Source organism: Abramis brama (genome assembly GCF_963993115.1).
Source record: "Abramis brama genome assembly, chromosome: 6".
NCBI lineage: Eukaryota > Metazoa > Chordata > Actinopteri > Cypriniformes > Leuciscidae > Abramis > Abramis brama.
Window position 1 is genome coordinate 19,605,390 of NC_139968.1, and position 12,525 is coordinate 19,617,914.

Here is a 12,525-nt window from a genome sequence, read left to right on the forward strand (position 1 = left end):
AACAATTCGAAACATTCAGATCTGCATTGGAGCTGACGCTGATCCAGAAAGAGTAGAATTCATGTGTTCATGTGTCTTTTCAACCTCACTGTATCATTATTTCTGTTATAGCAATTCAGATTATCATAGGAGTACTGGGATAAAAGTTTATAGTTCGGAATCGGATATAAACACTGATGTCTCCGGTAGCGATAAAAATAGAGCAAATCACCTTGAATGTAACTTGGCTCTTCAAATAACGATTGTATCGATTACATTGTTATGCCACTTGGTGGCGACAAGTGACTGTTAAAAAGTACATTTGCCATTGAATCATTCATTCAAGAGATTTGTTCAAAAATGCTAATTCATCCAATAATGAAACAAGTGAAATTTTAGAGCGAGTCATTGAATCATTCATTCAAACCGATTAAAAAAATAAATAATTCATTCAAATTAATTAAACATTTTAAATAGACTGCAGGATTTTATGACATGTTATTTTGTTTAGTTGTCCGTTCAGAATCGTGGGAGAATCGTGATCTCTGTTTGAAACAAAATAATCGTGATTCTTAATTCATCCAGAATCGTGCAGCTCTAGAACCGATGGTTGCGTCCATTGCTGAATCGGCTGAGAAGTGTCCGCTGTCATTACACCGCATGAGAGCGGCCTCTAGAGGTGAAATTAAAAACTATCATGACACCCTGTGGAGTTTGTTTTGACGTGTGTGAGATTGCGCGCTGCACAGAGCGGGACACTTTAGATTCGGATTTAAAACAGACAATGAAACGGAATGTATACAGTACGCTACTGTACGTGTTTTCATATCATTATAAAGTAATTTATTTGTTGAATAGATGCTGCATTAGTAGAGAAAGAACAGCAGTATGTTTGCCGTCGAGGCTGAGGGGATGCTAACATTAGCAGTACCTCAAGCGGTTAAAACAATGTGACAAAAACATGCGCAAGCCCGACCCAAATGTTTAATGATTACGATTTTCATTTGTTTATATCCAGCTGGTCGCTTTTATGCATTTGTTTTGCCGTGAAGTTGCATATTTTAAAGCTAGTGACATGAGAAAGAAAAGTGATGCAACCGCCATAAGCATATAAACTAGGGCTGTCAGTTAAACGCGTTATTAACGGCGTTAACGCAAACCCATTTTAACGGCGTCAATTTTTTTATCGCGCGATTAACGCCTAGCAAACTTTGTAGTTTTTTTTTTTTTTGTTTTTTTTTGACATGCTTTTGCAACAACTAGTAACGTTAGTACAACACCACCGGATCTAGCTAGACCGGAAACAAAACAACAGGCACGCCGCACACACTTGTTTGGGCTTGCGAGCCGGCCAAAGAGTGGACGAGAAGCCGCGTCTATGGACAACTTGTATCGCACATCGGACGCGTACTTTCTCAGTTTATGGCCAGCAATAAAAGGTGTGTGTACACTCATAGAGAATAATGTGTTCGAATTTTAAATACGAGGCGCTGCGCTTCGCTTCTCGTCCAGTGTGCGACCCCCTTTAACATTATGTTTTGAGTGGATGAATGATGAGCGCGAGACGCCGAAATGGATGCCAATAAGATTCTGAAAATCTGAAAAGCCAAAATGTTTCAGTTGACAAGACCAAAGTGATCTGTGTGTTTTGTCATTGTGAACTGAGCTATCATTGCAGCACGTCCAGTCTGAAATGGCCTACTACTTGATGGCCAAGCACACTGATTCGCTGATGCGAATTCTCCACCCCCTCGTCAATATTAGGACCTCGTCAGTATTTCTTTCACCCTTTTATTGATGGACAGTGTTACATTGTGTGAGAGATTATTTGCTCCAAGTGAGAATGTTAGTGTGAAATTGAACACTACAGTATGCCAATGTTGATTTCAAAAAGAAACATTTGCTCAAAGCAAGCCGATCCACTTTTCCATGTTGATAAGAGCATTAAAATGAGAAAAAATAATGGGACAAAAAGAAATCAAGAGACATTTAGAATAGATAAAAATGTGCGATTAATTGCGATTAATCGCGAGTTAACTATGACATTAATGCGATTAATCGCGATTAAATATTTTAATCGTTTGACAGCACTAATATAAACAAATCAGAAATGCTTCCGATTTCAGTTCTTTTTTTTAATCGTCACTGTAATCGTCACTGTTCTAAAATAGAAGCAAATAAAACGTTGAAAGCGGGATTTCAATGCTATGGCATTTGTGTAGATATTCAAAGATAATTATAACTTTGTATTTATATGAAATTGTAACACTTTACATTAAGAGTCAATTTATAACATTAATGAACAATACTTTTATTGATCTTAGGTAATTTCAACATTTACTAATACATTTTTACATTTTGAGAACATTAGTTAATGCACTATGAACTAACATGAATGATCAAGGTATAATTAATATATTATTATTTATTTATATTTAAAAAGTACAGTACATTTTCATGGTTCAGTACTGTTTTTTTTATTTTTGTAATAAAGTTCAGCACTATTTCATGTTATGTTTTCTTGGTCAGTATCCATTTTAAAAACTATCGGTTGATTATAATCAAAACTAGTTTTGATATTTATCTTTGATAATTATCTAGTTTTGATAATCAAAACTATCGGTTGATTATCGGTTATAGGGTCCATCCTTGTTATTGTTATTGGTAAAATCGGTTGACCTCTACTCAGACATAGTTTTATTTTTTCCTTTTAAAGGAAAAGACTGCAAAAAAGTATTGATAATTATTGAATCTATTGACCGTCATAGCTTAATTGCATTAGTTGCCTAAGGCTGTTTATTTGTTGCCTCAAGTCTAGTCTAGCATAGTCTTAGAAAGGCTGATTCTACTGTACTGCTAAATTAAACTGTACTGTGTAAATAAATATTAAAGAGTCAACAAGTAAACAGATGGCTGTGTTTACCAACGCTTCAGTGTTTTTGTAACGGCGGTAGGGCGTCAACATGCGTGCTGTCGAAAGTCGTCATTACCGCCGTTGCTATTCAATTAGGCGAACGCTCGTCAGATCTCGAGACCTTAGTGCAGGCACACTCGTACACCACAGGGGAGGTCTTTCGGCCCGGGCAGGTACACAGCAGGAGGACGCACCTGTGCATTGAAGCTTAATGAGGGAGCAGTCACCTGCTTGTTCCCTTTGCCACCTCACAATTACTGCTGAAACTCCCTCTACTTACACCTTGGACCTCAAGGGGCTACACAACTCTGCACAGATCAGCACAAACACACATACACACTTTAAAACATTGTTAATCAGTCCCTTACATCAGGGAAACGCAGAATAATGCACATCAGCTTTTTGGGTGCATAGTTATAGACAGGGCATGTGCTAAAATCAATACGTCTGTTTGGAAAAGTAGCATCCGTTACAGTGGTAGGCTGAGTAGATGTAATCTTTAAAGAGAGTGAATGTGATGAGCGAATACTTTAAATGGTGTCTGTGTTATGGGGATATATATTGGATATATTATACATTAGAGTTGAATGTTTCAGTTTCTTCAGTAATTTATATTTTTAAGTTGCGTAGTAAAACCTTTTAAAGCACCAATGCTACAACCATACACATTCGGACAGGAATTTTGGCCATTGCATTGTTTTTGAGCATCTATTTAAGCTAGAAAACGTTTTAATATTATGAGGTATCCATATATCGCTTATAATGTGATCAGTGTGACCCTAAACCAGTGTGACCTGATTATAGGACTTATTTAGGACTGCCTATTCAGCTAGTCGTTCAGATAACACAGCGAAAAAATGTTTGTACATCCCTAGACTGGAACCAGCTTGCCATTGGTTTGCTGAACCAAAAATTACTAGATGTTTAATTTGTTTTGCTATTATAATGGAGCTTTTTAACTGTAGTTCATGCTTTCTGAACCTGCTCTATTCATACTTGACCTCTTTTTCTCTGTCTCTCTCTATCTGTTTCTACCTTTTTAGATCCGATGGGAGAAGAATATCACATTAGGAGAGCCTCCTGGATTCCTGCACTCATGGTGGTGGTATGTATCGATCTTGTAACTCAAAACCCCTAACATTCTCTGACGGTATGCCCATGCTAGCCATTAGCAGCAGTAGAGGAGCCTTAATGAACGACAGTCCATTATTCTTGGAAGTGGTTGTCTCCTTATTACATATATTTGTATGTTGCCATACAGCATTAGGCCTGTTTTAGGCCTGCGCAGTGTACCTGTATTTGACGTGCCGTAAACTCTGTGAAGGTGCTGTGTTTCTCTCTCACGCGCAAAGAGAGAGTGAGAGTCTTACATGCCACACAGAATCGCTACATGTAAATGATATTCTTTGTTGTATTTTCCTGTCAAAATAACAGAGTTCATTTGGAATTATTCAGCTTTTAAGAACAAGCAGAAGATATGCCGGATTCTCTGGTAGTGGGCAGAACTAATGCGTAAACGGCAATCTCATTGGCTGGGGCTCACCTATTAATGTCCCTGTTTTGATTTCAGCAAATCAGTTCGAGCAAACGCTGACAACGTGATTAACATTAATGAACCCAGTAACTCATCAATCCTTAGTGCGTTGTATATTTTTATTATTATTATTATTAGAATTAGTAGTAGGATTATTATCTTTTAATAATTATTATTATCTATTACTATTATTTTTTTATTTATTTTTTTAATATTTTTTTTACAGAAACACTAAATAACCAACGATATCTTAAGCACCACCACCAGTCCTAAGTTCAGTTAAAATGACAAATATGCATTCATGCATGGTTACCACGTCATCAATCATTAAATAGTGCTTGATTATCATTATATCATAATATAATGCTTGATTGACTGATGTTAAAAGTGTAAATTCAGATATAAAAAAAAATAATTTTTTTTTATATATATATAAAATTGTATATCAGTCTGGTGAGAGTAACCAAAATAATTTACTAGCCAATGGCAAGGTGTGCGTAGAGGGTTGTCTGTGAGTGATTGCTGTGGATGGATTTGAAGATCTCAACAGAGGATGACTGTTGGCTGATTTAAAGACATGTTCTTGTATTCCTCTTTGTTGGCTTCCACTCTGTGAACCTTATAGCCAGAGTAGAGGCCATATTAAATTTGAATTTATTACACAAATTTGGCTGTGAGGGCTAAATGTACAGTCCATTCAATAAGGTCTTATGTCAAAAACCCTGTTGAAGAGACCAGCATTGTGCCTACAAGGCTTCTTAGCTTGCTTAACCAGCAAGACTCTTTTGGTCAACCAAGCATTTTTTTTTTTTGCTAGTGAAAAACATACCTAAGCTAGTGGACTAGCTAGTTAGCAAGAAGCTGACATATACCAGTTAGGATTAGCTTGGAAATTCATGTTGATCTGAGATGGTATTTTCAACAGGGATCCATTGTTTCCTATAGTTTTTATGTCATCTGGTAATTTTTCGGAAAGACTCATTTTCAATGTTTTGTCTGACGAACTATCGAGCCCAAGGTACGCAACAGTAGAACCTATTGAACAGGACGTACATCTATCCATAACAGCCTTATTTTATTGGAACCAAATTAAATATGGCATCCATCTTAACTTGGGTCCATTGGAGACTCTTATGTTGGTCTGGAATTCACGTTATGTTCTAAGCTTACTCAAAAATAAGATCAGTGCATGGATATCAGGTTCACACAGAGCAGTGTGTTCATTTATCACACTCAACTTATTCTCCATCTTGGATTACTGGCTCCCCTCTGTGAGATTATTGGGAGTCTAGTGGGTTTTGGAGGGTCCCTGTATGCTGTTGACACTATTGGAGGGGGTGTCTGTCTGGAGCTATAGCACATAGAGGAGGGGGGTCGTATCGGGGTTTTAGGGACTCGGAGGGGCCATGGAGTACCGCCCTCTTCACCAACCCCCCTCCCCCAAACAAAAGGGCCAGATGGTAAGGGAAAGCCAACCCCTCCCCCCTGTGCGTACCCCCACCAACCTTTGTCTGGAGGCCTGTCCTTTGTTTGCGGAAGAACCCTCAAACGGATTAACTCCTTGCATTCCAGTCTTCTTTGTGTTAAACAGCCAAATCTCCTTCTCCACTACCCCCTTTTGCATTTTCTTCCCTTCTGTCTAAGACAGTTTCCTGTTGTAAGGGGGTTTGAATGGTAGCACCAGGCTCTGGGGTGGGGCAGAAGGGGGTGGAGGCAAAGTTTGGTGAGAGGGGCAGTCATCCACATCTGTTGTAAGGCGAGCAAGGGGTTGGGGGTGGTGGTTTTAGTTGGGGTGCAGGTGTGGATTGCAAAAAAAGGTTGACCGTTTGTGATTAATCTTGTGCATAGATTTGTTTAATCGATTTCTGGTAAGAAAGGAGAAAGTCGAGCCATAGAAATGTTACATGGATTTACTTTCAGATGGCTGACATCCTTCTTTGTGAATGGTAGAGATGACTGAAAAGCCACAGAGAAGTGTTTACCTTCAGTGCACTTTAATTTAAACGCAACTGTGTAAAACTGGGAAAAACAGAAAGAAAGGGTGTTGTGGTTGTGTATGCCCTAAAGTTGACATTAAAGCATGTAGAACACAGTTTTTTTATTTTTTAACTATTTTCTTCTCTGACATGACGCAATCTAAAAAGACTTAATGCAAATGAAAAGGCAGCTGATTTACATGTTAGACTGATAAACTCTTAGGTCAGGTCATGTTGTACAATATTGCGTTGATGCTAAGAACGTTTCTATGTACTACATCTGATGGATAGCAGCATGTGTTTAAAGTCAAGACAAAATCAAAACTGACCCTGAATGGATTCATGTTTCTGGTGAATAATTATTCAATTAAATAGTGAATAATTAATCGCTGTATGTTATTCCAAGAAGTTAAATAGCTATTTAGGGATTGTTTTAGAAAACTCATTCGGTCTCTCTGTTGTTTGATATGTAAACTCCCACGCCATCTAATCACTTCCTAGTTCCTACTTTTTTGTTTCTTGCTGAATATCCAGTTTTACTTGAAAATACGTCACACTGAAGTATTGGAAGTACGTGGAAAAAAATTTTTTGAGAGAGAGAGAGAGATTTTGATGTGTATTTTGTTTTATATTATCTAAAGGAACAAAATGTTGGAGAGATGGTATGGCGGGAAATCTACATGTACAGACCTGTTGCATTGTGGCACTTATATGCGGGCAAGTTTGAATCCTTCGTTTTGGGTCATTTCCCTATCCCATCCACCCTTTTTATAGTTAGTATAGTATAATGGTGAATATAATTTAGAAAATTCCTGTTTTTTTTTGTTCTTATATATATATATATATATATATATATATATATATATATATATATATATATATATATATATATATATATATTAATATATATATATATATATATATATATATATATATATATATATATATATTAATATATATATATATATATATATATATATATATATATATATATTAATATATTTATATATATATATATATATATATATATATATATATATATATATATATATATATATATTAGGGGTGTGCAAAGCAGCCGGTATTTGTATCTGTATTTGTATTTGTTGAGGGGGGAAAAGTATTTGTATTTGTATTCGAGTAAAATTCAAAATAGGTGTAAAAATCCAGTTTTTTTGCGTTACACTTCTAATTTACATTATAGTGTAAGTATTCTTTAATTATATCTATTATAATAAATATAGATATGCAATGTGTAAAATATTTTTTTCAAAACTGCATTCATATTTAATTTTAAAATGGCTTTTTAAACCTGCTAAGAGTTATCCAGCCAATAATAAGCCTAGAACTGCTTTTCTGACGGACTGATATTAATGACGGCTTTTTATTTCATTTCTCATCTCCATAAATATATCTAAAGCTAATGCAAGGGCTAGAAATCAATTAATTCTTTGCTGATACTTCCTCGTCATCACGGAGAGCGCAGTTCGCACCGCTTTCTCCTTTCCACAAGCGCTTGTTCTCTCGTGGCGTTTGTCGTTGCTATGCAACCGTGAACATAGGCGCGCCTGGAAAAACGAGCGCTCTGCTCGCTTGCCGCGCGCCTACATTTGAAATCTGCACGCGCAAAAAACGCGCTATGTGAGCGAAATATTTCCATATGTGGCTCTTTCCTCCTATCTTATCATCAAGTGGACAGCCACCACATCAGTAGCACCGCCGGTCGCCATGTCTCATGAGGAAACGCAGCTTTTTGATATAAAGTTTTTCTTGTTCCCGAATACAAATATTTTTAAAGTATTTGTTCGAAATAAGTATTCGTAAAAAACACACTATTTGTGCCTTTCCGAATGCCGTATTCGGGTTCGGCTCCACCCCTAATATATATATATATTAATATAATATAATATAATAATATATATATATATATTACATTTTGAATTTTTTTGTTTTGTTTCAGGTATAGTATTATTTTTCACATAACAAGATTATGGATAATTTCACACCTGTAATAGCACGCTAACATTTAGATCTGTCACACTTCCTCATGTCTTAAAAGCCACTGAGGTATGTCATGTGTCATCACACCAGCTATTTAAAGACAAACTTTCCAACATTTCCTGTGTGTTAATGCAAAGTACACAAGCATTAAGCAAGTCGTCTTGCTGAAATCAAGGTAATCGAACATACTTTTTTTAGAAAACGCTTTTCAGTAACAAAGTGTAACTGGCGTCTTATTTCATTTCCCCTGCACCCTGATTGGATTTGAGATGGTCCTGCTGTCTCCCTCCAGCAGCTTTCCGACAAAGCTGCAATCTCTTTAACGGTGGCTGATAGATATGATAATGCCGCCTGGCTTTATTGTGAACTGACTGAAGGGCACAGAACAGGCATGACGTTCCCCTGTCAAAGTGCCTTTCTTGCTTTTTCTTTTCCCTTCCTTTCACCTGTTTTATTTGTTTCCTGGTTTATGGCTTCTATAGGATGTGAGGTGTTAATGTATAGTGCCTCCCACTGAGCACTCATTTACTCACTTATCTATGGATCTTGTATGGCATCATGTCGTTTTTTTTTGTCTTTTTGTGTCTCAGCTTTTTTTCTCAATTTTTTCAAAAAGGAGTAGTGTGACTTGAAGAATATCCCAGAGTGAAAGAGAGATGGGGCTATCAAGCTCAAAAATGACAAAAAGCAACACAAACGTGGTCCACAGAATGCTATATAGATTTTTTTTTTAAAGCTTTGTGTGAGGATCAGATTGGAATGTATTCAACGAAAATCCTGACATCTGCCTTCGCTGTATTTGTATCAATTGTTCTTTTGACTTTAATCTTTTCATTGAATCACTTCATCTAATTCTCAAAAATGGTCTTAATGATTCATTTGGCATTTCGTCTTCACAAATCTATCATATGAACAACCTTCATTCGTACCTTTATTTAGTCCCCGTTCATTGTAATTTCATAGAAAAGGGTGACCAGTGCAGTCTGATCCATGGAAGACAAAGTCACATGACTTTGGAACGATAATTAAAAATTTTGGCTGACCTATTCCTTTTAAGAAGCCTAAGCTCAATCTGCATATGAGTCTGAACAATTTTTACTGCAGTTCCTCTACTTTTGCAGTCTGATGAGCTGAACGTTGTTTAACCTTGCTCTCTTATTCCACCCATAAACAGTGAGTGATTTATGAAAGCTGTCATAAGCTATCCTTTGCGTTATGGACACGAACACAAATCCGTCAAATGGTTTCCACTCCACGGCAAGATATATGAAATGGGTGGAAACTGATTAGCCCCATTGACCTGTCGCTGTGCCGTGAGCGGCCTATTTTGTCCTTTTTGCAATCTGTCACATCAAACGTAAGCTTATTCCCCACATTCAGAACAGAAGTTTAATTTTGTTACATCAGCAGAAATAACGCACAGCGGTAAAAAGTGCTGCCTCAGAAGATGGAACAACTTGCGTTCGTTTTCTTAAGCCCTGCTTCAGCAGCTTTTATGAAGCGTCCATTAAATCAATATCTAAAGAGTGAGAGCGGTTTAATGCCGACCTGTTTAACAGGTACTTATTTTCAATGAAGTAATTAAGGGACCATTTGGAGTGCAACCTGCTCCCCCTAGCAGCCCTTAAGGACTGTATTTCCTTAATTAACAAATATCAAGCCTAATTGATTAGCCACTTGCAGGTCGCACCTCATAAAGTGGGAAGCTATCCAGGGGGTTATGATTGCAGTGACCCAGCTTTGATAGAAGCTGTCAAGTTCTACTGAGTGTGATACTGAAGAAAATCATTTTTCTGTTATTCCTCGGAAGTGCCTTTCCACTGCATGTCCACTGTAAAAAAAAAAATCCAGAAATCACAATGTATGATTGTTTTAACTATTTATTTGTATGATACATCTGCAAATAAGTATTTGAACACCTGAGAAAATCAATGTTAATATTTGGTACAGTAGCCTTTGTTTGCAATTACAGAGGTCAAACGTTTCCTGTAGTTTTTCACCAGGTTTGCACACACTGCAGGAGGGATTTTGGCCCACTCCTCCACACAGATCTTCACTAGATCAGTCAGGTTTCTGGGCTGTCGCTGAGAAACACGGAGTTTGAGCTCCCTCCAAAGATTCTCTATTGGGTTTAGGTCTGGAGACTGGCTAGGCCACGCCAGAACCTTGATATGCTTCTTACAGAGCCACTCCTTGGTTATCCTGGCTGTGTGCTTCGGGTCATTGTCATGCTGGAAGACCCAGCCTCGACCCATCTTCAATGCTCTAACTGAGGGAAGGAGGTTGTTCCCCAAAATCTCGCAATACATGGCCCCGGTTATCCTCTCCTTAATACAGTGCAGTCGCCCTGTCCCATGTGCAGAAAAACACCCCCAAAGCATGATGCTACCACCCCCATGCTTCACAGTAGGGATGGTGTTCTTGGGATGGTACTCATCATTCTTCTTCCTCCAAACATGTTTAGTGGAATTATGACCAAAAAGTTCTATTTTGGTCTCATCTGACCACATGACTTTCTCCCATGACTCCTCTGGATCATCCAAATGGTCATTGGCAAACTTAAGACGGGCCTTGACATGTGCTGGTTTAAGCAGGGGAACCTTCCGTGCCATGCATGATTTCAAACCATGACGTCTTAGTGTATTAACAACAGTAACCTTGGAAACGGTGGTCCCAGCTCTTTTCAGGTCATTGACCAGCTCCTCCCGTGTAGTTCTGGGCTGATTTCTCACCTTTCTTAGGATCATTGAGACCCCACGAGGTGAGATCTTGCATGGAGCCCCAGTCCGAGGGAGATTGACAGTCATGTTTAGCTTCTTCCATTTTCTAATGATTGCTCCAACAGTGGACCTTTTTTTCACCAAGCTGCTTGGCAATTTCCCCGTAGCCCTTTCCAGCCTTGTGGAGGTGTACAATTTTATCTCTAGTGTCTTTGGACAGCTCTTTGGTCTTGGCCATGTTAGTAGTTGGATTCTTACTGATTGTATGGGGTGGACAGATGTCTTTATGCAGCTAACGACCTCAAACAGGTGCATCTAATTTAGGATAATAAATGGAGTGGAGGTGGACATTTGAAAGGCAGACTAACAGGTCTTTGAGGGTCAGAATTCTAGCTGATAGACAGGTGTTCAAATACTTATTTGCAGCTGTATCATACAAATAAATAGTTAAATCATATATTGTGATTTCTGGATTTTTTTTTTTAGATTATGTCTCTCACAGTGGACATGCACCTACGATGACAATTTCAGACCCCTCCATGATTTCCAAGTGGGAGAACTTGCAAAATAGCAGGGTGTTCAAATACTTATTTTCCTCACTGTATATGCTGTCAATTATAGTTCTTTGAAAGAAAATCTGTCAGTGGCGGCTCCTGCAAAATCTCTCAGGGGGGGCAAATGTTTGGATGATTGATAAGGATAAGGTCCACCCATGCAATGGATAAATTAACAGCTTAAGCATGTAAAGGCAACTTCACTACTTTAATATTAATGAAAAATAAAGTGACTCTTACAAATAAATAAATCTTTATTTACAATAAATAAATCTCCTTGTTTGTTTCTATGAGTGTTAACAATTCAGCAGCAAGTCAAAATCAATTCAAACAAAGCCCAGCCAAGATGCGAATTTCCAAAAACGTTTACTCCAATTTCAATTTAATAAGAAACAACTGAAATCACATAACTCACTATTTACGCTACTTGCTCTGGCCAGCGTAGCGCAAATCGCTCTGAATCTGAAGGGCTACATTTTATTTCTCCATTTAATAAACTAACTATTCCGTCAGATATATATTTGTTGTGAAAGAAATAGTTACATTTTCAAGCATTTTATCCAAAATTTAAGCACATTTCAAACCTTAAACACATCACAATTCAAGCACTTTCAAGGATTTCAAGCACCCGTACGAACCCTGCACATTTACACTGCTTACATCACATTACTCGCTTAATACACTGCTTACTTGTACTGAAATTTTGCTCTTCTCTCTTTCAAAGTAGCAAAGTGATCAATTACTCTCTCATTATTAGTTCCCTCTCCATGGAAAGCATAGCCAGTGCATTCAGACGATAGAATTAACTGCGTTCGCCATGATGTTGTTCAAGTTCAGCTGGCCTCAA

The 12,525-nt window shown here is 37.7% G+C and overlaps 1 protein-coding gene across 1 annotated transcript in view; it reads left to right on the forward strand.

The window, feature by feature from the left end:
• ssbp4 (single stranded DNA binding protein 4) overlaps positions 1-12,525 on the forward strand; it is a 67,078-nt gene that overhangs the window by 11,384 nt on the left and 43,169 nt on the right. The window contains exon 3 of the mRNA XM_084116608.1: positions 3,937-3,998. Coding sequence (XP_083972734.1) covers positions 3,937-3,998 — 62 coding nt within the window. The remainder of the gene's footprint in view (positions 1-3,936; positions 3,999-12,525) is intronic.